Raw genomic sequence first — 26801 nt, 5'->3', positions numbered from 1 at the left:
ATCTAATCCACTTTCTCAAAATCACTGAGAAACAAACATATAATTACAGGATCAGCAGGGTAAGTGACTTGCAAGTAGGCTTTACTTATCATTTTAGCTTCCCAAGATTTACTTTTAACTTCAGACAACTACTCACAAAAGATATCAGAGGATTCACAATGAAAAGTGAGATACAATTAACAGTGAGGGTTACCTACACAGTATACTCTTTCTGGTATTCTAATGCAAAACTGAATATTAATCGAAGAAGGATCTACTATAATTAAAAATCACCCAGCAATCTCAGAGTGCACATACTAACATACACACAACTCCCAAACATAGCTAATATAATAATATATAAAAATATTAATATAGCTGATAACATAAATTTGAGTGTAACTTGGTACATAGGAAAACTTGATTGATAAATCAAAACGCTTTTCGGAGTTGAAGAGAGAATCTCTATTTTTTATGTAAGTTTAATTTCAGGCCTTATTGTCAGCACTAAAGATTATACAAGAGGAAAAGATGCAAAGTGACAAGTTAGGCATGGAGATTTATCTCATATGTTATGAACACATCTATTTATGCTATACCAATTTCAATTAAATTGTAGTACTTTATTCCAAATACCTAAAAGGCCTTGTTAAGCATACGTTAAAGGCATTTTTAATTGCAAGTTAGCTCCATAAACATGCAAAAACCCAGCTAATGAGGTAAAGAGTACAGCTGATATATAATGCACTCCCACAGCAGCGCTTACTTTTAATTACCTGGTGTTAACCGTAAGCTGAAAGTCTTCAACATTCAATTTATTTAATCACATCTTTTGTTGACAGTACTATAACAACACACTGAAAGAATTCCCTTAATAGCTTTAAAATATTCATTTTCTAAATAAAGTAACTCAGAAACTTGACCCAAATTCAGGTGTGATAATAACAATCAAAAAAAGTTCTGTCCAGTATTTTTAAAATCATTCTTGCTAGCATGAAAAAAAGAATGGATTGTTATTTGACTCCCTTGTTCATCCAAATGATGTCACAGAAGCTAGACCATGTTACTGACCAAATCAACCCTTCTTAATGGCAGGTGTAGGCAGCCGCCATTTTGGGAGGTAGTACATGTCACATCATTATAAGGGTGACTGCTAATGTTAACTATACACTAAAAAAATAGAAGCAACAACACCTGAGCCCCAAGTCAGGATATTGTGCCTAAACCACGAATTTTGCTGATATGTTCATGTCAGTTTCCCCAAAACAACGATCTTAACAAAAAAAAAAAAAAAAAAAAAACATTTTTTCAGATTGACTTCTAAATTATATTCACATTACTAATTAATTTTGCACTACCCAGGTATAACAAGGGAATATTTTGCTCAATATTCTGTGATATTAGCTGTCTGGAAACCGTTACTGCAATTTTGTAATGCACATTCAAATATCTCAAAGGGGTTCAGAAATTAACGCAAGTTTACTTAGTAGAAAGAAGATGCATCCACACAGTAAACATATGGATATTTCCCCAATATCCACGATGTAGCACTGAAATCCAGGTGTACTCCCTTATGGATTTTAGGTTCTTGTACCCAATTCAAGAAATATTGACCAATAATATTAACCCAAATTGAACATACATGTTACAAAAGTGTGTCTATTCATTTGGACTGTACGTGGTCTCAAAACACAAGCTGAAAACGTTTCTTTGCATATCCACTAAGTTACAGAAACAAATATCCATTTGCTGCTAGGAAATACACCCACAATTATATTGCATACAAGGTGGTATGGTAGAATGTTTAGTGACTAATTCTGGTGCAACGTGCAGATGGCAACTGTGCACATACAGGTAGCGCCTATCCAAAAATATATATAATTAATGTAATTCATTTTAAACTGGAAGACATAAAGTTACCTTCTAGGGCCTCTTTTACAGTTAGAAAGTCTTATGTTTCTAGGACTTGAAGTCAAGAACAATTCTCTCAAAACATCAAATCATAATGGCTCTGTCCTCTGAATGTCTATGAATGCTACTGATCCTACTGCAGGATTCAACTAAGAACCCCAGCAACTCTGAAGCAGCTGGTATTTCAAGACTTCAAGGCCAGCTCTGACCTACTTCTTAAATATATTATACATACAAAACTGTGTGAAATTCTTCTAATTTCAGATATTAAATGCCTCCCCCTTTTGGAGGGAAATGCAGGAATGAACATGCTTGAAGGATCAAGGAGTTTTAGCCAGGAACAGCATTACTACAAGAAGCTCCTCACAGCACAAGTCAGTAAGGACTGGCAGTAAGGAAGCTTGTGTACAGATGGATCTGTTACCTTAATGCTGCTCCTCTGTACCTAGCAATCGGTGGAGACAAAAGGAAATCCCAACTATAACAGTCTTCCATTTTCTGTGCTATTTCTGACACAACACTATATATTATCATTCCTTCCTGTAAACTCCTACTGACCTTCAGCATGCTTAAGTGTAGCTGCACTGAGGGAGCACTTTCAATAAGTTGCCAGATCCTGTATAGCTACCTAAGGAGAGGTGCATTGAAGCAAAGGAATTGGAGATGCTACTTTTTTTATTCACTGTGTCAGACAGCAGTGAATAACCACAACAGTCCTTTCTGCCATCTAAGATCTTTTGCGTACCTTCTCACCTTCAAACCTACAAAGGTTTGAAAAGGTCCCTTCTCCTCCCTCTCCAAAACGTCAATTTGAAGCACACAGCAAAAAGAAGAGCCAGGTATTGTCCAAAAACATTATATAAAGAAATCCCAAGCCCTGAATGTACTTTCCCTCTGCCTTCTGGCCAGTTACCAAAATCACTTGATTCAAAAGTGCTTCAAATATTGCAAGAACAATAAACTAAAACACTGAAGCAACTTAATTCTTTTACTGCATTAATTGTTGTAAAATTTACTTATTGTAATGTACTTCTTTAACCACATGACTGACCAACTTTTTTTTCCTGAATATTTAGGTGTAAATGTAACTGCTCAAACAGAAATTTCTTACAAGATTATTTAAATGCTAATATAAGTAAAATCAATGTTATTAGCAGAAAAACATATGACAGTGGAAAATCACAATTAAATATTGTAAATAAACTATGTGGAAAATATGATAAATATATCATTTTAATAAATCAAATACTGTCTTAGAAATTAATGTGCTTTCAGCTTCTATCAAATAGGACGCTTGCTTTCAAAGAGTACACAGAAGACTTCTTTTTTGTAGCTAACCTAATAAGTACTTCTTAAAAAGTTAACTATTGCTACATATTTGAATAGAATATCCATAAATAGGTGTAGTATATTTCAGTAGATCTACAAAAATAATGTTTTTAAAGCTTCTGTAATCATGCATTAATTTCATCAGAACAACAACAAACATTCAGCAACCTCATAAAGAGCTACTGATGTCACATGAAAGAAAACCATCAATATACTTTACTCCTTAACATTTTAAGTATTGCACCATTTCAGTTAACTCTAGACTTTCTGGTTGCATTTATAAATTATGACATCCATTGTCATAATATGCAGATAAAGAAGAAATAATATAATCCAGAAAAAAAATGCACAAAAATATTCTTAAGATGCCTTTCAAGCAGAACTCCAGCGCTATTGTAAAAATGCAAGTTTAGTTGCCTCATTCACGTGACTATCAGATGTTTTCCTTTTTTAATTTAAAATCAACTTTAAGGTCTAAAGTAGGAATTTACAGCACGTGAACTGATAAACGTAGGTCAGGCATAGTGAGAACTAGCCACCATAAATACATCTTAGCCAGAAGGTCAGTGTGTTATTAGTCCCAATTATGCTGAAGTGTAAGAAGCCTTCGTGTTGCAGACAATTATTCACTGCTGAATGAGCACAGACCACCGAGCTGAACACTGACTTCCATCACAGACAAAGGCTTACACAATAATGATCTATTCTGCCAAATTCTATAAGGATTTACTTATTGAAAGCTTTCTTGTTTTCAAGATCGCTGATTTTTGTTTCAACATAAAAATACAACGTAACTATAAATATCTCCTAAATTTTGAGCACATTTTTGCTAAATATTTATTCTTTGGAAGTTTGCAAGTCTGCCATTAATCTTAAATATATTCTAAGTTACAGATTTTCCTTGGGACTGAGACAAATATTCCTAATACAACATGGGCCAGGCCAAACTGATGACCTCACTATAATTTAAAAATACTTACATGAGCTCTAATTCCTCTTGACATATAGGAATTTGTATGGATGTAAATCTCAGCATTCCATTTTTTAGCACTGAACAGCAATACAGGTGACAGTTTGTCTGTTTCCCTAAGGGATAATGGTTTTCATTCAAAACCAAAAGAAGTTAGTCTTGTTCCAGGCTACCAGAACTATGACCACTGCAGGGGCTTCTAAGCGATGAGCAAAAGACCAGTAAAGAGGATCAGAGACTTATTTTTACCTCTACTTTGTGAGCCAGGAAAGCAGCCTGCCATGTCAGTGTCATTCTATAGGCTCTGCTCTCTGTAGATAATACCCATTCTCTAATGTCTCCCTTGAAATACCCAAGGAGAAAGGAAGAATAACAGAGTCTCAAAACCATGAGAGATCACAGGAGTGGGAAGGAGGGAAGAGGGAAAAGAAAAGATGATAAAAAGAATACAATCATTTTGGGAGGAAGCTTTAAAATCAGCTTGGCAGGGAGAAGACTTCAAATGGTTGCCTCTTCAGCTCCTGCAGAATGCAGATTTTTGGGGTGCCAAAGTAGCTGAGCTTCTCATCACAGCATAACTGCCTGCACCTCGATCTACAGATTCCCCATTCTCATATTCTGTCCCCACCTGTGCCTGGTAGACTCAATCTTATAAACAACAACTTCATTCTTGCTACACTTGAAGCCCAAATCACTGATGTCTAACATGTATTAATTCCATATAAAGACAAATTTTATATTTAACCGTAATACCCCAATTAACCATTACAAAGGCACAGGCATACCACTGAATGACTAACACAAATGCTGACGGAGCCAAGCTAAGCAGCTCACACACAAATGTTCCAAAAAAGATAAACAAGCTTATTAACATACCTATTCTGTAAGTTACAGCTTAGCCATAGATTTCGCATGATTTAAGAGCCTATATTCCTTAGAACCCTCAGCATCGGCTTCCTATAATGACATGATTATTGAGTGGTTCCACAAAGAGCAATAGAAGCCAGGAGAGACCAAGTTTTTATTTTACATTGCACAATAAAAATGGCAAGCTATAGGTTATGGTTTTTATTAGACTAACTGACGAGAAATTTCTGTTTTTTGTTGTTTGTTTTTTTTTATCCTAGCTTCGGTTATTTTTATTGCTATTTTATTTAAATTTGCTTGCATTAGTCCTCCCTTTTTCCTACAAGATTATTGCCAAGTAAGAAAACTGTTGTAGGACCCACTGAAATTGGAACATTAATTCATGTTCCTGGGGATGCTGGGAAAAAGCCAATGCGAGTCTTGAACTTCATCACGATAAACCCTTGGCACCCACTAATCACAAGATTGTATCTTCACATAAGATAAGGGGGGGATTTTTGGCATGGGAATGAACACACACACCTAGTTGTTTGCAAAGGCTTGCAACCTGGCAGCCTTTCAGTTAGGTTTCACTCACATAGCTGTTACTGTATACTCTCCAGCTATAGCTGGGAAGTTGATAATCCTTAAGATACGAGGAGAGTTTTGATTTCTGACACAGCATTCCTGAGATAAATGCAGGATCAGAGAGATGCTTTGAAATTCCCAGAGATACCCCACTGGTAAACTGCTACATGGGAACAACTTTTACCAAAGCAATTTTTTGTTTTGTTGTTTTTTAAAGAAAAACAAGTTAAACAGTAGCTCACAGACCTTGTTTGCTATCAGACAACAGATTATATTTAAATCATCGCAGAAAGTTAGAGAGCATCCTAAAGCTTCTTTTTTCAAACTTTCCCTACGTACCCTTAGTATTTTCGTGTATCCCAGAGATAAAAGCTATTATTTTCAACTCTTTTACAACCTCCTGTAAAAGGTTTTTCTTTTGCTGGTACAACTCCTTCATGCTATTGTCACTAAACACTGTGCTGTCATTTCAGAGCATAAACTTGTATTTTAAGCAGAGTCACACTACCTAAAGATATAGGCACTTTGAAGTGGTCATGGAACTTTTCTCTATATATCATTTTAAATATAAATATTTCATATATGCACTTATTCTATCTTTTTGATTAACTGATTTACTAGCTAGCAACATGCCTCGTCACAAATCAACATATTTACCAGAGATGCAAGATTGTGCATGTCACTACCAGATTATAATTGTCTAGGGATAAGACTTCTACATCATTAAGTACAATTTTGTCTACCTGACAGGCCCATAAAGGGAATGAAATGAAATAGTAAGCCACTGAGAAACAAAGAACCACTGACTTAACAAGGTCACATGCAAATGCTGATGGACAAAATATTTTATACTAGTTCACGACCTTCTCCTCACATATTTAGCCCCTCACATTAAACATAAAAAGTAAAAAGTTATACCCTCACAATGGTGTGGAGCAGTCAGTGGAGCTATATAAGCCCCTACAAAACTGCTTGCCGTCTGCTCTCCCATTCACAAGCGTGTTGCTGCCTTACTGCTTCAGTCTACGCACCACAATCACAATTCCAAGTGCTCCTTTCACATGTCTGTATGTATTCCTTCACCAAACTACTTTCCTTTCAGTATCTGATAGAGTAAACATCAGATTGTTCTTGTCTCAAGGAGAAAAGAGTCCATCTGGGACAGTGTGGAGACAGACTGGAGAGGTAAAAGGGCAGAACAGAAAGCAGTTCAACTTTTCAGTGACTTGCTTCACCAAATCCAATTATACCACAGTTCAAGTTTTTCACAGTTCATATCTCTATCATTCAACAAAAAATCATAAGACTTTCCTGAGGACAAACACTCGTCACAGACTAAAATCGCATGCTATTTCACATCAATTGCCCACTTGTTTTAAAGAGCAACAACAGGTATTTGTAAGGAAGTGCTAAAAGCAGCAGGGACTGAGAGACCAAGTTCTAATTCAGTGTCTCTATTCTCCCCATTTTCCCCTTCTGCCTTCATCCTCCTACTGCTCCCAGAACATTTCCTCCTGTTCAGCACTGTGAGCAGAACACATTATTTACTTTGAGACCAGAGCAAGTGGACCAAAAGCTAGCACACACACCACCTGTAACCTAGCCAGAAAACAAGCACCATCTCTTTCCTCTTTAGCAACACAGAGATCTGAGCTGAGAAGACACGTCAGACAGCTGTAGCATACCACTGGCAGAGCTGCACTTCTTTCTTCGGTCATCTAAGTTTGCTAGTTTGAGCATAGCAGCCATGGACTGCAAACACATCAGAGCCAAAGGATATCCATGAATAACCAGGAGATCAAATACTGCTCTGGTAACAAGGGTGCCCTCCCACCAGCAGATCCACTGCAGAATTTCTGGATATGACTAAGGCTTTGCTAGAGGCAAGAATATTATGAGATGCCTTCTTTTGTTCTTTTTGTTTTCTTTACTGTCTTTGGAAATCCTGTAGAGGTAAAAGTCGGTAATAGTAAAAGACAATATGGCCTATTACACTTGTGAAAAGATGAGCTAAGGAGACTGTGATGTAGAGGGCACCAAAATGATCATCAAGAAAGAGGGATTTCACTCTAATAGAAAAAAGAAATGCCCATTTTAAATCCACTGTACATTTCAGTATTAAGAAAGGCAGATGCTTATTAAAGTAAAACAAAATGAAAAAAAGGGTTCTAGCTATTACAGTAACACAGCAAATCTAAGAGGCTAGGGATATATCTATTGAATGAAGCCTGAAAGATTTAAAGTAGGCCCTTAGCAGAACACAGATGCGTTTTCATAAAGGAGTACGGGAGTATTGCACTGGTGGAAGGACACCTAGCTGATTACCTCCATTGTTCTCAGTCCATTTGTTAGTTATTACTAAGCCAATATTCTTTTGCAGGCCCACAGTAACAGAAACTAGATACAGGTGTGTGATAACGCACATGCTAATCTACACATAATTGAAATTATTCAACATCCATTTTAATTAGTTTTAAAGGACCCAGGAAATAAATGTGCACAGTACAGCAGCACTCATTAGATTATGAGCCAATTCCTAATTTAGAAAACATAAAAAGTATGGTTTCTTTCCTTCAAACCGGAAAAAAATGTAATCAGGAAGCTAATGAGCTGAGTATCTTCTCAAGTGGCACATGACAGCATTAAACTAGAAGTTTATTCATCAGTTATCCTGATATATCATTGATTTGTTGTATTAGCCTTTACCTTGCAGATATTTCATCTGCTCTGTCTCACATTGTTACCATTAATATGAAGAGAGGTAACACCTGATAGTGCAGAAAAAAAAAGAACACTTGGATTTTTTTTTTTTTTGAATGTAAAGCACTCTCCTGAAGAAGCACCAGTCTATCTTTGGTATTTCTAAAAGGTATCTGCTTGAATAAATGCACCTAATCTATCAAGATTTGCTAAGTGTGTCACTGGAATACATAGACACTTCAAATGTCAGAGCACAATGATCATGAGGGAGGATGATAGGGAGAGGGAGACAATTGGGAGGAGAGTTAACAAATGCTATGCAGAGCAGAAGATAAAGGAGGAGGCAGAAAACATCTGAAAGTGCTGCTGTTAGGAATAGGAAAACAGGAAAGACAAAAGAGCAGCCTACACTCAATCTTTTCTTTTACTCTTGCGATCATTTCTAGGCAATTTCTTGGCCCTCTTACCATACTTGCTTCTGAGCTCTAACATGCATGGAGACAGAAGAATCAACTTTAAAAAAAAAAGAAGCGATGGCTTTGAGACATTCAAGTATAACTCAATTACCAGTCGTTTTCCAGCACAACAAAACATCCCATGAATTGCAGAGAATACCACAGTATCTTCATGGTGAACCCATTTGAGGGCTTTGTAGTCAACGGTTCTACTTAAAAATCAAGCATCTTGATTATATTAAGTACTAGATGACACTGTACATGAGATCTGCTGAAACTAAGTGTGATTTGTTTTCATTCAGATAGCTTAAGCAAACTGAAATAGTCCAAATATTTTAGAAGTTACATTACCTGTCAAAGGAATGGAACTGTACATGATGCTCAGCACCTCCTTCACCAAGTACTCCAAGGAAGGCTGGTGGCAGAAGAGCAGGATCCACTGCAGTCCCATCAGCTGGTGTGCTTACCAAGCTTCTCAGGATGTCTTTTACATTAACATTTTTTGCAGCTGGCACAGAAGTTGCAGGCTTACTATCCTCAGTTTCTGTCTCATTTCTGCCCTCCTGAGACTTATTTACTTCTAATGAGAGAGTGCTAAGTACTTCACTGATAGCATCTGGACCTGCACTGACATTCAGAAGTCCTGCTTCAACACCACCACCTGAACTGTTTGTTTGCACTGAAGTTGGTTCCTCCCCAAGACCAGAGTCCCTTCTTCGTACAGATGCTGTACTTTCTGAAACTTCAGTGGAGGCTGAAGTTGAAGCACTGAGAGCAGCAGATGGGTTTTCCACATCTGTTCATACCAAAGACAGAGAACAAATTTGAGAAGTGCATTATTAACACCACAATGTATTCACCACAATGCTCCTAAAAAAGTAACACTAATAGGTGACAAAGGAAATAACACAGCTATAACTATTTCCTCTTGCCTGCTTAGAGATTTAGTATTTAAGTATTTAGTATGAAACTTGGAACAGAAAATCCTTCCAATTTCTAAGAAGCATAAAAAGTCTCAACATCCAAAATTTGAGACAAAAGAAACAGAAAATATTGACTCAGCCAAAGAATGAAAATGAATTGATTGCCCTAAAGAAGAGTAGCAGTAAATAAAATACAGTCTTACAGTGGAAACAAAAAATTGGCAGTCTATGCTTATGCATGCTTGACCTTAAGCAAGATAGCATTTTTTCTGCAACAAGCATTCATGAATACTTAGCTACTTCACTGAGATTAAACACCTCTATTTATTTATTAGGTTCTTCTCAGATGAGAAAGAGGGAAATGGGATACTTTCATGTTATTTATTTAAGTGGTTATAAAGCATGTATTTCTGTACAATCTGAAGTGGCCTTCTACAGAAATTTAAGATGCATAAGCCACATTACTATATTTAGTCAAATAACGAACAGTTCACCTGTAGCAGGAGTTCCATTATTTTCATTCTCTGATTTCTTGAATGACTGGCTATGGTTTGGTGGTCTTCTTTCATTCTGGGGTTCCAGAATATCTCTGTATTTTGAAACCATGAGCACAGAAATGAAATATACAACAGCCAAAGCCAAGAACTGAGCCTGTTTACTATCCTCCTGTAGAAAAGGACACACACACAGATTTTCTATTACAATTTCAGCAGCATGCTTATTTTTCTGTAAAGTATGCCCAGCGCTACCATAAACAGACTGAAAGTAAGCTGATATGTCAACAACGGAAGAACAATATTCTCTAGTCACAATTTGCCTCACCCATAAAGCTGGAGAATACAGCAATTGTATTCAAGGGGCACTAATCCCTTCATTTTTCATATATGACAACGTTGACTAAGGTTATGTGCTTTGACTACATGCTTCCAGTTAGTGCAGGGACTAGGTCACCTTTATTTACATGTGTTTCCTCTACTGCATGATTACTCATTTGCCAAGATATTAACATTTGCTGAAATAGTACCAGGCAAGTGTACTCAAGAAAACTGAAAAAGTATTTATAAATTATTACATATGAGTGAAGGAAGTGGAATAAATTCCAGAATCCAAGTTATTTTATTTCATCCTCAGATTGTCAAGATGGATGTACTGTAATACATTAAATTTAAACAAACAAGGCAAATATGCATTGGCATTACTGGTATAATGTTTTCAAGATTTATTTTTTTTTTCATCTCTTCACAACATTTTAACATGAATTATGCCAAGTGCCTCTTCAGGGTACTCAGTCACTCCTAGTGAAAGACAGGAAAGGCCTACGCGGACAGCTGTGAATAGACAAAGATTTAGTCTAAGACTATCCCCTTCACCCTTTGGTCAAAAAATAAAATCTACCAAAGGCAAAAACGTCTTTGTACACATTGGAATCACAAGAGAACTGAGTAATTTTGGTCATCACAGACCAATTGGCGGGGGGGGTGGGGAGGGGGTCAGGTTTTCCTCTCATGTACTTAAGTACTCAGGAGGCATTCATTTTTTTCTTTTCTCTAACTTACTTCCTTGAACTTCTCAAACTGTAAAGCTCATTTTATCATGATCAGAGTGCAGCCCCCTAGATTGGTAAGGATTAAATAGAATTTTCTTCATAGTTAGTTTTTGTAGGACAGTTTTCAACTGTATTTAATAAAATTGTGGTCCAGTTAAGCAGCGCTACTTCTTATTTTTTTCTGCTATTTTTATAGAATTCCTTGAAATACAGTTCATATAGTTATACTACTGATGGTTAAGTGGAATCCACGTAGGTTCCTCCTATACGTGTTCAAATCATACCAATCACAATTCTGTGCACTGAATGCCATTTAAGAAACCGCACACAAATGAAACATAAAACATTTAGACATGAATATAAACAGCTCAGATAAAAGGTACTCCAGAAGAGATCTTTTATTGTCTACTTTTTCTCTACAGCTCAACACAGTAGCCAAAAAGCAGAGCTATTGTATTATTCTACATATACTCATGAAACAGAAAATCCAGTGGCTTAGATATACCATAAAAAGCAAACTCCATATGCGTATATTGTTTTTTAAAACTAAAAAGTGAGAATATAAAATGTGCTCGATTTTGAAAATCACATTGTTAGGATTATTTTAGTTGCCACCAGTACAGAAGATTAACTACCCATTACTCTTTTGCACACTGATACTGGTAGGGGCTGAATGAAGCTTGTTTCAATCAGTAATTCCTGTAAATGTGAAAACCAATAGTTCTATCCAAACTATTCTGGATAACACAAAAGCCATTGGGTCATTCATTATACTTGCTAAATACTCTAAATATTGTAAAGTAAGTTGTAGCACACCAGCTTGGGGCCGATGACTCAGAGCCATTGTAGCTACTGTATTTGCTTACAGAGGGATTTTTTTAAGCAATCAATCTCAATTTCCTCAATATCAGCTATAAAGTTGCTGACATACGGCAAAGTTATTTTTAGTCAATTCAAGCCGAAAAAGCATATGCATATATACAGCACATACACACAAATTGGTTCCTCCGAAGGGACATAAAGGAATTACATATGGCCTCTAAGTCATAACTAGCTAGAAAGATACTCATCAAAAAGTATATGTAAACGTCTTCCTGACACATAGTATATATAAACAATTTGTCTATGTACAGCATGTGAAAGAATATATTTGTACTAGAAACAACATATTTAACATGCAAGAGTCTTGAAAGCTATAGGCAGAATTCCAGAGAGTCAGTTCAAGTTTAGACAACTGCGTTAACACAGCAAGCATATAGCAAATAGAAGTCTAGGTATAACATAATTTGTAACTCACTATATCTCTGAAAACTACTGCTCGAAGTCGATTAATATCCATGTCCTGCAGAAGTCTGTCATGGTCTCGTATTGGAGAAATTCCACCAGTCACAATGTCCACTGGACTCTATTCAAAAAAAAGCAATTTTTTCAAAATCTGTTTTTAAAAGCATTCTATGAATAATCAAGCATGTACAATTCCCCACTGTACATCATATTATCATAACTGGAAGCAAAAAAATCACATATGTATTTTGTATTTTAAGGGAAAACAAAAATCTGAATTTCTTGTGACAAAATTATTTCACCATGCAAGTTTAAATATGTACATGTTAAATTTCTACCTTGGAAAAGTTAATTCAGGATTTCCAGTGTTTATGTTCTTCAGCTCTATTAAAGTATCAGTGGTACAGCTACAAATTTAAAAACCTATCCCTTTGCACACAGTAATGATTATTAACTTTTGTGTTCTGAAACGTGCTCTCATACTTACCTTTGCTGTGGATTTTCCTGTTCCTATAAAGCCCTGCATTGTTTTTTGGTTCTTTGCAAGGTCTCCAATAGGCTTCATCTGTGCATGGTGTTGACACTCCAAGCAATTTCTTACTGCTACTGCACATACTTGAAGGGAAAAGAAATGTTAAGAATTACCCTGGGAAATAGTATTCTCTATATCCCTTACAGAAATGTATAATATGTCTGTTTATTACTTAAGCTATAAAGTTTAAGCACATCAGTAAAAATATTTTGCTTCCAGACGTTTTAAATAGTTGCAAAACAATGCTCAAAATACATTAATAATTAATACTTAACTATTACAACACATAAGTTATATGTAACGAATACTTCAAAGTTAGTAAGTTAGCATTATTGCATCCTTTTTTCATCACTCACTGAAATTTTACCATGCATTCAATCTCATGAGCTGGGAAAGGTGAAGAAGCTAAATTTCACAGACTAGCAAGGAAGAAAGAAGTGATACAGTAGTGAAACATGTCAATAGTTGCTTCACAATACTCTTGGACTAAACATTCTTATGTTACATGACTTTTTTTTTTTTTTTAGTTTCAAATTGTACCTGTTTTGTCTTCTAATATTATTTTCAAAGGAAAAAAGAACTACCCCACCTCTATACCTGTTTGCATCCCATAAATCTTGTTCTACCTGCACAAAGTTTTAATTGCCTAGAAAGGGAGAGGAAGGCTAGTTACTGTTGTTGCTCTGAGCTGCTCTGGCACTCATGCAAATTAAACTTTTCATTGCAAAGAAATCTTACAGCATGCAACTGGCATGAATACTCTCCTCCTGTATTAACTAACTGGATGCAGATAATGCTTTTATTACTATTATTATTTTTAAGTAATGATCACTTTCATTCAATCCAATTTGATACAAACATACTATAATTCTGGATACAGCTACTAATCAGTTTGAATCCTTTAGAAGTTTACATCTCTATTTTTCACTATTCCTTCACCTACTGAACACAAGATTTAAACCTCTTCTCTAAGGTAAACCTGTGAATGTTCACGCTTTTATACATGGTACAAGATTTCTTTTTTTCTTAATGCTGCTGTATTATCAGTCTTGATTATTTAGGGAACTTTGGAAAAAAATATTTTCATGGGTAAAATGAAAACATACATCCACAACAGTCAGGCTACCAAACTTTAATCATTTGTTTTATTTAAACTTCTTAAAGAGGAAAAAAGCCATGCATATGCATTGTAGGGTAGAGTAATAGTAAAATAGTAAGAGATCCCAAGGCATCTTAGACTAAATTTAGTCTTGACTTAAAAAAAATAATAAAAAAACCAAGCTATCAGTAGCTAACTATTTCATAATAGCAAGCTCCTATGCTTATTAAGTGGCTTTATTTACTTACCTAGACGAAGACATTGTCGCAGAACTCCTCCAGATGACATATTTTTCTCAGATTCAATTTCAGTGAAACCAAGAGAGCTTGCAAAAATTAGCACATCCACAAGATTGATTAATCTCTGGAGAAATGTTAAAGACGCTTCTACTGAAAGTCCTTGAGTCGGCTCAATATTCTCCAATTCATGCTACACAGAGGAAAAATTGCAAGCAATATTTACTTCTTTACAAAGATGATAATTCGTACGTATCAAATTAAGAAAAATGTATGTTGGAAGTCTGTTTTCAGTCAAATTCAGAAGTAGTAATTCATCATATTCTAGAAACAATCACTAGTATTGAGATTTAATCTTATTCCAGACCACTGTAGGACAACGAAGCTAAGCGACTTCTTTTTATCTCATCAGGCAACGAGGGCAGGCACCCGATTTATCTTAGAGAAAGCGTGGAAATAGCAAAGGAAGGAAAGATGTTTGTGGAAACACCCCCTTCACATTCCTGTTTCCCAAAAGGACAGATATAGTAGTTAATATACTACATAAAGAAAGGTGTATACCCACAAGAGAAAATTCAAAATAAAAATGAAATTTCTTACAGTAGCAGATGTAGCAGCAGACAGCAATGGCAATATACCACCACAAGCCATGATCATGTTGTCCATCACTTGAGAGATGAGGTGAATTGTGTTGTGTACAAATATGACATTGTCGCTGCTATTCACAAAGTCCATCACAGTTTTTGTAGAATGGCTGTCCAAAACATAGAAGAAGGTTTCACAAAAATACTTGCAGAATACAGCTTTATTTGTGGTATTTTAGCATCTTTGTTTAATAAATAAATAAATAAAATAAAATAGCAGTGGGGCAGCAAATATCACCAGAAGATTCAACTGATGTACCTTAATCTAAACCTATAAATACCTTTCCTTTCTGTTCTTAAACTTCTCCAGATTATAACTTGCTAAAAACATCAAGATGCATGCTTAAATATTATTTGGATAAAGATGCATTATAGGCCGGTTCTATGATTATCTGCTATAGTGAAAGTCACTGTATCCGTCAATACAATAGCTTCCTGGAGGTACAAACTAGATTTTAACTTAAATCTTTGGAAAAAAGATTTATTATTAAATATTAATACAAAGAAATTAAAATCAACAAAACACAAATAAATCCAGTGTAAAAAAGGAAACATTTTCAAAACAGAACCTAAACTAAAAATGTATTTAGTTATATCTGAGGACATCCTGAGCAGTTAATTTACTCACAACTTAAAAGTGAAAGTCAAACAAAAATCCACCACAGTTTAAATTGTATTTCAATCACTTAAGAACTATTTATTCATTTCTACATTCATTTTCATTAGGTCAGTTCAGTTATACAGTTCAATTTAAATTTGACATTTAGTACTAAAAGCTGATAATAGACATAATTTTATTTAGGTTAGTAAATCTTAGCTTAAAAATGCAGAATTATTACTGGTTTCAAAGTTTCCGTTTTTTACTAAAACTACCCTGATAATTACATTCCAGACCAATTACAAATTCATTTTTAAATACATATAACTAGAATACTTCTGTTCACAGAACCCTAATAAAGCAGCAACATGATCTGTGTAAATATGGAAGTAGTAAATAGTATTTGGGATAGGATTTTTTTAGTCCATACTTAGATATATGTAAAAGATGATTCACATTGATCAGGAACATGAAAATCGTGGTCCAATTGAAATCATCAGGACTGCCATTGACTTAATTGTGGCTAGGAGTTCAGCCAAAATATAGGTTGAGGGTCTGCACCAATACACATTTAGGTTTGTAAAGAGTCTTTAAACAAAATCTAAGAATATTTGGGTATAGGCCACAAAAGAAATAAGGTTATTGAATAATGAGTAAAATACCAGATGTACAGACTTCAAAGTCAAAGAGTGACCCTGATGCAGTTTCAATGAAATCCCAGGTTAACTATTGTTGAAATGCCTGTCTAGATCATTCCATGGAAAGCACATAAATTTACCTTCTCCACATCTGTATATCTGTTTCAATGGAAAAGAGTAAGTCTGTGAGCAAGCGCTGATGCATCAGTGACCACTTAAACTCAGGAATGCGGAACACAGTTGACCTAGAGTCTCTTCTCTGTGTATCTGACGTAGCAGCTAGCTCTTGTCCTGAAGAATCTTGCTGTCTTGAGTTCTGAATACACAATTTGTAGACAAAAAAAATTCCCACACCCTGGTTATTGTCTTCTACGGCATACACTGAATGGCATTTCACAGACTTAAGAGTTTGGATGCTCCACGTTTAGACTTTGCACATAGTTACAAATAAAGTTAAAACTATTACACAAATACTAGTCTACAGCTGCACTACCACACCTGTCAGTCTAGGCATACACAAGCAGCAACTCAACCTTACCACAGGGGGAGTATAGGTTGCTGTAGACAGTGCTTTTGCTCCTTTAAGGAAGAATGGTGCAGAATGAAGAGCATCCATTAGCAGGTATCTCTGCAGAAGGGAAGTACTCAGATACATGACCATTCAACCATGACAAGCAGTGAAAACCATGAAAACCACAGCAGTAGACAACAGAAGCCCAGGTTTAACTTGCACTTGCATGAAAACATAGGCTGACACGACAGAGTGATAACCACGTCCAATTTTAGTTTCAAAAATATGTATTTTGTGTGCCTGCAGAGAAGCCAGAGTAAAAAATATTTTCACAAGTTCCATCAGGATATCACAGAACTTTAGTGTGGTTTTTTTTCCGCACAAGTACTGTTTGCTTCTCAATAATTCTAACAGTTGTGCATATAAGTGATCAGACTGAAAAGAGGTAAAAAGAGATTGAGTAAAAAAGCAGAAAAATTCTAAATAAAATCGTGTCAGAATATATAAATGTTTCTATTCTTCAAACTTAAGAATGGAAGCAGTGACACAAATACAGCTAGCCAAATACTCAATCAACATCCATAAGTGGCTAGACAAAGAATAGAAGTTCAGAAACTTCACAGTACACAAATTAGTAAGAATTACAGCTGTTTTAATCAAGGGTTGAAAGTGTTCTTTAGATAACCTCACAAAAAGTCCACCTCCTTTTATTTTTAAGCTAGGCATACAAAAGACAGGTAGAAGTTACCTCAGGTATGGACCTGGCGGGCAGAGGTGCTTCTAGACATGCGCTGGCTTTCAGTTCCAGTCTTTCTGTATCTGATGCAACACTAGAAACATCAAGCTTAGCAATTCTTTTTTCAGAAGCTCCAGCAGGCTCTGCTACATGTGCATTTGCATTTTCAGCTGTTTTTTCACTAGAAACAGTCTTTTCTTCCAGTTTCTTTTTCCCTTCTGAATCCAGTTGAGTCGCTACTTCCTGAACTGCAGAATTTGCGGTTTCTGATAATGCCAGTTCTTGTTTTTTCCCATTCATGCCAACATTATCCTCAGATTTTAAAAGCACAGATTCAGATTGCTTCTCTATCACTTCTTCCTGCTTTGTCACTTGATTTTCAGTAGAGCTATGCTTTTTGTCTGTTTCTGCAAATTCTTCTGAAGGTAAAGGCACAGTGCTTTCCTCTTTCAAATCAACGAAGTCATCCTCATCCTCCATCTCTATTGTTGATTCTTCCACTCCTTCTGGACTTGCAGGAGTTTCTCCTTCCGAAGTAGTTTCTATTACCAATGAAGCAGCTACTGTTTCTTCCATAAGCTCCTGAGGTTTGCTCAGAGAATCTTCAATTGCTTCAGCTAGTCCACTACTAATTTCTGAAACACTGGGGTTTATTGCTTCTGGCTCTGGAGAAAATTCTGAACTAGGCATTGCTTTTAAATCCTGTTTAGTCTCCCTGTCTTCCTCCTTCGTCTGTTCAGACACTGAATGTGTTTGCAGGTCACCATCAGACTCATTTTTTTCAGTAGTGGACTCCATAACATCCTGGAAGGAAGGAGCCGCAGCAGCAGCAGCTTCTTTTATCTCCAAACACTGTTGCTTTCTCGCAATTTCCACTCCTTTGCTAACTCCAGAAATTGTTCTTATTGGAGCAGAAGGACCTATCCCACTCTCTTCACCTCCTTTTTCTTGGTATTCCCTGTACATTTGAGAAAGACTTTCTTTGTGCATTTCAAATGTTACCTAAAAGAACAGAGTTGAAAGTACATTAAAAATTACATACCGATGACCATTTACTCTGAAAAACTCAAAATCATGGTTCAAATCATGGAGTTATACCACAAATTTATATTGGATGCTGTCCTCATGATAATGTTAAATACAAGGTTAAAAATAATTTTCCTATTGCATATATCACTTCAATCAACAGCAAGTATTTCTTAAGGATGTCTGACACTCTTGGCTTTAAAAAAAAAGTGGTACCTTAAGGAAAAAATCCTAGAATGAATCCAAGGACAGGAACTAAGATGTTTACTCAGTTTTAGAGACTATTTCTGGTAGAAGTTAAAACATTTAAAGTTTAATATTTGTAATTAACACTCGTATTATTTCCTTTGATAATAACAGTCATCTGTAATTTGAATTATCCCTGCTACTTGCATTCATTTAATTGTACAGGATGCAAATAAAAATGCAACAATATGACATCCAGAGAATTACCAAATTTGAGTTAGCTGATAATCTCAACATTTTTTAAGATGGGATGCTTTGTAATAAGTAACAGGGGCACTTATCATGGCTGAACTTTCACATCATTGTAGTACCTTAACCATTCTCAACAATTGGCAAAGAAAAATAATCTTTTCTAAGGAGTTTACATTAAAAAAAAAAAAAAAACCAACAAACAAAAAACATCTGACAATGTAGGAGCAGAAAGAATCATGTAACAAAGCCAAAATCCTGGGGACTGTTAAATGATACCTAAAATTCTGGAGAGGATTTTGCCTCAACAAGCTGCTATTCACTCTGTCTGATTTAAAAAAAAAAAAAAAAAAAAAAATTACAAAGCCTGATTAAAGTGAGAGAGCCTATAAATGAGCTGATATTTTTATGTATAGAAAAAAAATCCAGGTAGAAAAACTCTCTGTATACATACTGACAAAAATCATTTGCCCAAACAAATAACTTGGTGCTGAAAAAAATTCTCACTGCTTAACTGGAGTTTTTATTATTCTGTCATAAAATTTAGTTTATCCATAGTTGTCTGTTTAGGATTTAGATTTTTCTCCTGTATCAGAAATGCCTATTTATCCCCTTTATTCTGAGAGAGCTGAGAAACTATAACCTTAGTTCTCAACATTTCCCCCCATATAAACTGCAGATGTATGTTGTTTTGTTTCTTTTAAACTGTTTTCTTCATCATAAACATTTTCCTTAAACAACACAGAGTAGTACATTTTATTCAATATGAATACACATTTTCTTGTCTTACTTAAATTCTCAAATGCGTTAGTCAAAAGCTAAATACATAGGTTGAAAAGGTACTAGAGATTATAGTTAACTAATCAGAGAAGAGCAAAGAGAGAACAAAGGTAGAAAATATTTTTAGCAAGTTGTGTTGTCAATGTTAGTTCTTTAACAGACTATTTTCCAAACATGTGTTAATGTACTGTAGGAGTAGTATACTTTACTAACACATTATTTGAAGCATGTTATTTGTTCAAGCTGAACTAATTGAAACTAGACTCTCTAGCAACAGAACTGGGAAATCGTCCTTCTGTTTTAGAAAAAAAGTCTTTCCATACTAGTTTCATATCTGTTATATACAAAGAAAAAAGTGTGAATGATTACAAATAACTAAAGGTTCATCCACCTGCCACAATGATCTACAAAATATTTGACTAGAGAGTATTGTTAACTAGATTTGGTTTGCTTGCTTGTTTTTAATTTCAAAAATACTTCTTTCCAAATCCCCTCTGAACTGCACCAAAGCCAGGATGTCAAAACCAACCCAAAGTAGATCTTAATAAGCAATGTTAGACATTTATGTTCAAAAACACAATTAGGCAAAGACGATACTTTTGGTGAAATACATTACTGAGTAGAAGAAAACTCGACAACTTGACTTCATCTACAGCCAGCTTTTGCTCTCCTCCCTCTCCCTGTTGATTCCTCTATTTCCACAATTACTAAAAAGCTTTATTGCAACAACTTCAAAAGGAGAGTCAACAAATGAAAATACTGTTGGCATACACTTTCAACTGATTAATCAAAATCATCCCATGCTACTCTCTCTCCGGAGAGTTTCCTGTTGCATGCTGTGTTTTTCCTAATAACCTACACGTGCTTGAAGTCAGAGTGGTACCATACGTGTTCATATTAATTTTGAATGTTAACATGTGAATCATAAGCAATAATCTAAGCAGTTTTGTTTTTCCAACAAAGTCTGTTGCAAGATATAAGTATGAATTGTAATGACTGTTTATGTTAGAGATGCAAACAACTTTGCAGCAGGTCTTCTTTGCCCATGTTAAGTCAATAGTTGAAAATACACTGTATGGTAGAGGGACGCAGTAAAATTTCACAGTCTCATCTGAAACAGGGAACAGACAATGGTTTGGAAGGCATTATAGAGCAACCTCCTGCAGCACTCTGAAAACCAAACTGTGCTCTTCAAGATTGTTAATTGCTACTACCAAAAAGAATGTGGCAAGAAGGTCAATACAGACAACTGTTATCTTTACAGATGGGCAATGTAAACTTCTGGGCAAATAAATCCAAGCATAATCTGATGAGAATCTATATTGATTGAAGAACAAAGCAGGAAACCACAAGGAGAGTGACACTGAAAGACAATTAGAAAGCACAGAACTACAGGAGCTCATCACACACACACACACAAAAGCCACCTAAAAATGAAAGCAATTTCTACTTCCACCATAAACATCAGAAAGATTTATTTCGTGTCATTTAATAATTAATGGATTAAACAGTGTGCTTGAAATAATGTTCAAATTAAAATAGCAATACACAAAATAAGGCAGACTACCTGTACGACAGGATTTTTCTAACGTGTGTGTCAAGTTTGGGTTTTTCTTTGTACAAAAAAAACAAATCTAGGAAACATTGTTTTGCAAAATCCAACTTTTCAACAAGCATGTCTAAACAGTTCTGCTTACTATATTAATTTGTAATTTGGCTTGACAAGAAACTAAGATACAGTGGTACTACAATGAAGACACTGAACAAAATTCCCCCACACTTTTGTTCTGTGTCATGGCATTTATGAAGTACACAAGTTTGTAGCCAAACAATACATCCCATAAGAAAATACTTAAGATTAACAAAAGCAGTATCATCAAGAATGTAAACTTAAATAGAAATTGAGATTATTAAATACAAGTACACAGAGATAATATATAAAAGTATTAAACATTAGGATCTGCAAACCTGCAACAACTGACAAGATAACTATCAGCTTGGAGAACCTTAAATGTACTTAAGTAAAGTCATTTTTTATTTTCCTTAAGGCCTTTGCAACTGTAAAGCTGGTAATACAAAATTAATTACTAGAAATTGTTCTAAATTAGTGAGCTAAAAGGCCAATCATTAATCTTCACCATCATTTGATGGGTAATCCATAGCTGTTTGCAATGCTTGGAATGCATGTCTACGTACTAGTAGCTAAAAACACTTGTGAGCTAATAACTGCAACATTTGCCTTTGCCATTAATTTTAACTTAATTTGACATCCAACATTTACTAATTGGCAAGGAGAAAAATTAGCATACAGCAAGGAAAAAGGTTAAGATGATTGACATTTGCATTAAAGAACGTACAGAAAATATTTTAACTACATGTTAAGATTTTGTCCTTTTTTCCATTATCAGGTGGGCAATTTTGTAGAGTAGAGGCAGGGAATGTCTGCCAGACAGGCCAGACAATTACACAGTACTGCTCTTTCCTTATAGTCTGCTCAGTGCAAACCAGTTCCTGCAACGCTGATACCATCAATAAACTCTTCGTAACTCCAGGAGTTACAACTTTCTAGATCTCAACAAGGACTTTATTGACCTGTTTTTCCATTTCTCCGTTAGCAACGGTAACTGTTCAAAAGTGGATACTGATCCCCAAACAAAACCAGGTCTGTTTAGATTGGTGGCAGCAATATCTATAGATATCAAAACTAATTTTCAATTCAGTGAAGTGAAAGATATAAAGGTACAGTGTGCACCGTACACTGCCTTACAGTCTATAACCTACTGACCTGAGGAATCTCAGGGTTATTTCTGAACAATTATGGAAGACAGCTAAGAAAAGCAAATTCACATTTATTATGCAGGGCACCACATATAAGAAGTTTCCAGGAGTCATCCATGCTTCTTTCAAAAAGCATACACCAACATAAAAGTGAAAAATAAACTGGGTGAAAACTACTGCCCCAATACATTTTCATGTTCCTGTATTTTCATTTAAATAGCAATATTTTTTTACTTTTTTTTTTCTCTCCTCAGCTTGAGAAATAATATGCACGCAAATCACTTCTGGAATAAAAAAAAAGCAAGTACCAGTCAACATAATTTGTAAAAGTCTTCGTTTATCTGAGAGAGAAATTTATATATTGGCTGTGTTTTATTTTCAAATCTAGTCAAGGTATACCTTACTATGCCTATAGTAGGTGGTGTAACATCACCTTACAATAATAAATGGAAGCAGCATACCAAACACATTTGCTCATTTTTGTTAATGCAATTATTACTTTCAGTTTGTTTAAAATGCAAGACATAAGCACATTATCTTCTCATGGTACTTACTTCCTTTCTATTCCAATTTCGGCCAACATTACTATAGTTCAAGAGTGAAAGTCTGCATGGAATACTATTGCACCTTATGCACATTGGACATTTCATTATTAATAAAAAAATGTTGTAGCTAAATTCAGTGTTTACCACTGGGCATGTTTTAACACCCAGCTAGAAGTCTTGTGCAGCTCTCTTTCTGGCCATTGTTTTCCTACGTGTCCATATGCTGTTGGAAGCCCTGCAGCAGAGACCACAACTCATGACATAGAGGTGCTTTCTCCTTTGGTCCCCACAGCCGCAATGAACACAGGTAGCAGGAAGTACAGAGGTTTGTCTCAAATGCTGCAGCAACACCAAAGGAGGCCACTAACAATTCTCAGGGCTGCAGACGCAGTTCCCATCTTCCAATGTTTTTCTTCCTAGTTATCCATTTTCTTCCTAGTTATACAAATGAGAATACATTTTCTCTTCACGTCCTCTTCAGAAGACTCTCATACCTGTCTTCTTTCTTTTTTTTTTTTTTTTCCTCACCAGAGTTTCTTCCCCTGCATGTGTGTTCCCCCATTTCTTCTTTTTGAGACCTTTGGCATTTCTCAACAAAAAGTAGGTATCTTTTACACTTTCTTCTTTTAGGGCTTCAGTGTAGCTCCATCTACTCACCTGATCCTGTTCTTTCCTCCTCATAAGTTCTCAGTCTACTTTGCTCACTCTACTCCTATCTCCCATTTCAGTCTTCTCTTTCAGTTCAATTTAATCAAATTTTAACATCCTGCCTTTAGCCATGACGTTCCATTCACCCAAACTGAGTGAACAATGAGATGGAAGAGCTCCCCATTAACCATACGTGCTGCATTCGTAAGAGCCCATCAGTGGTTTATATCCCTCCTTCCAACTATTCTGCCTGCTGAATAATGAAATCTCTTCCTTCTCAGGGCATTGATCAGGAAAAGCCTTTCCATATGCCACCTACAAAAGAAGCTCTAACAAGGGAACACCTAGAAAAGGAGGACTTCATCAGAATCACAGTTTGAAGGGAGGATGCACATTCTACTCGTGAAGTTTTTTCTGCTCACCAGAAATCAGGTGGTTCCCCCGAGATTCATTTATATTTAGAAAAAGCAATATTTTTATGAATAGCTATTTACACCATAAGAATGAACCCCATATTTAAGTATTTCAATCGTGCTACTAAAAGTAATTTGCACCTCCCCTAGCTTTGCTTCCAAAAACCTACAGTAATACAATAACCCTCTTGGCTAGCTACCTCTGCTTCTCCCTCAGGGCAATGCAGACACACTTTTCAGATGAAGAACATCTGAAGCTTTCAAAATGCCTTACAGCTAAACATTCCTGCCCACACCACTGTAGTAGACCCTCTCCTAACCACGGGAAAACCATTCTCAACAGCTCAGGAATGCCAATGGGATTTGAACTGAAGAGATGCTGATAGACTGTTACTTTCTGAAACTACTGAGCCATGTCTCCTTCTCTGCAAATTAAAGTTTTTTGTGGTTGTTGTTGATTTTAACATTTCCATCATATATTAATTCCTTCACCACCTCATCATTGCTGCTTTTGCCATTTTCCTGCATCTGACATAGTGATGAAAATCAGCCAAACACAACATATGTAAACCCTATGCACACTTTTCTTTTGCATTACAAGAGTGGGGCACCTAAAACCATACAAATTTACTTAACACTTACCGATGTTTTTTACAATCATACCTTGGACTGAAAACTAACAACTGTGTAGAAATACATTGTATTTTCATGTAGTAATGTTTTAAGATTATACTTCTTTCTATTCAGATCAGTGAACAAAATTATAAAATATTTTCCACTTAACAGACAGTAAAATTGTAGTATGCACGTATTAAAATTTCTGAGTCATACTCAAAATTTTTCGAGCTACTGAAAAGATTCAGAATTTACCCAAATGTTTCTCTTTAACCAAATCATATGATAATATGAAACAACTTCTTAAGTAATACAATATATATAAGAGCCCAAAATAACCAAACGTTAGTTCTTTCCAGTAGTTTAAAACCCTGAAATAATTTAGGAGCATATTATACTGCGTAAATCATTACATTTTTTCAAAACTTGGGGAACCTGAAAGGTCAAAAAGGCAACTTGTCCACTATTCTTTACTTGTTTCCTATTATTAACCACAAAACCATTTGTTCTTTCCACCAAGCAACACTAATACAGGAATAAAGTCTACAGCCTAGCTGTCATGGTCATAATGTTTAAAAAACTCAACTTCTTAGAAGCTTTCATAAATTCAGTGCTAGCTGATTACAACAAACCTGAGTTTTAATTTTTTCATTAACATTTTTATTGATCTAGAAGCCACAGATTAAGCACGTTTGTATGCAACACGTTAATATTTGAAAACCAGTAAGAAATATAATATGGAAATAGCAGAATACGTGAGTAATATTAAAAAATTTGGCTTTAAAAAGGTTACACACACCTTTTAAATTCTGCGTGCAAGGAAACCAACGTAGTGCAATTATGCTAGAAAAGCCGTTGCTGCTTATAAAACGTTGTGCAGCTGTTGGAGAAGAGGGTTACAGTGACAAACAGCTTCCCTGCTACAAAGGTGGCAGGAAATCTATCAAACTGGACAATAAAATTGCAATTGAGTTTCTTTGGCTTTTTATAGCAGCTGCATGTATCTTGATGTGTAGCTCTGCAAAACCTATCCAATTCTGTAACACTATTCCTTTATATACTAGTTCTTTATCATAGAATGGTGTTATAAATTAGTGGTAAGAAAGAAGCAAAGGGCTGTAAAAAGGAAAAATAAGCAGTAGCCCAATACAATTAGAGATGAAATAATAAAAACACAAATTGGTTATTCTCTTAGCAGTGTTAAGGAAATATTTTTCTTCCCATAACTCCCGCATTACTTTGAAAGCATACTAGAAATCAAAAACATCTGAGATGCACTTAGCATCTAACAATTTGCCCTCTGAATTATGTCTATACCGTGTAACATATGAGTCTATTTTTGTGATTCTATATGAATCTCAATATTGGTATAACAGGATACAAGAATATCAGAAATAAATAAAATTAGACGGATTAAAAATTCATTATCATTACATATTGATATATAAGGAAATTTTCAAGTGATTAGTAAGGTTTCACCACAAAGAGCTTTTTAGCAATTCATCGCGATTTATGTTGATGTAATTAAAAGACAGCTATGAAAAATCACCTAGCTTTCTACTTCTAGCTGCATAAAATGCAAATATTATTTATTTAAAACCTTAAAATAGTAAATGCATAAAAAGGTGAAAAAATCCCATTTTAAAACCTTTGATCATTGCAGTATTATTCATACTGCTATTATTAAGCTAGTTTTTGGTTGCTTTTGTTGTTTAATCATTTTCCTTTGTTTTTCTTGAGGTGGATAATATTGGTGGTGGATAATTGGACACCAATGTCCAAACAAAATTATCTCCCCCAAATTCATTATAATTCCTTCAATTACAATATGACTCTGCTGCTAGCACTGCCTGAAATCGCACGCTTTCAACCTTGCCATTGTTCAACTTCCTCCAAATTAGGTTGGAAGAAGAAAAAATCCTTACATGTTGACCAGAATGCCAACAAGTTAGACTTGGGGAAACTGATACAAGAACTTAATTCTACCACCAAGGATACCTTGCTATACCGGCACACCAGGAACAGAATATGAAAGA

General features: G+C 35.4%; 1 protein-coding gene across 5 annotated transcripts in view; it reads right to left on the bottom strand.

Moving 5' to 3' along the window:
- The window catches only part of LRBA (LPS responsive beige-like anchor protein), a 396366-nt gene that overhangs the window by 303025 nt on the left and 66540 nt on the right, over positions 1-26801 (bottom strand). For all 5 annotated transcript variants that reach the window (XM_040554872.1, XM_040554875.1, XM_040554874.1 and 2 more), the window contains 8 exons: positions 17538-18527; positions 16419-16594; positions 14999-15152; positions 14411-14591; positions 13019-13146; positions 12545-12652; positions 10196-10367; positions 9130-9574 (listed from right to left, as the gene is read on the bottom strand). In XM_040554872.1, the coding sequence (XP_040410806.1) occupies positions 9130-9574; positions 10196-10367; positions 12545-12652; positions 13019-13146; positions 14411-14591; positions 14999-15152; positions 16419-16594; positions 17538-18527 (2354 nt within the window). The remainder of the gene's footprint in view (positions 1-9129; positions 9575-10195; positions 10368-12544; positions 12653-13018; positions 13147-14410; positions 14592-14998; positions 15153-16418; positions 16595-17537; positions 18528-26801) is intronic.

The sequence above is a fragment of the Cygnus olor genome, chromosome 4 (genome assembly GCF_009769625.2).
Source record: "Cygnus olor isolate bCygOlo1 chromosome 4, bCygOlo1.pri.v2, whole genome shotgun sequence".
In the NCBI taxonomy this organism is placed as follows: Eukaryota; Metazoa; Chordata; class Aves; order Anseriformes; family Anatidae; genus Cygnus; species Cygnus olor.
This window is presented reverse-complemented; position numbering and strand designations above follow the sequence as displayed.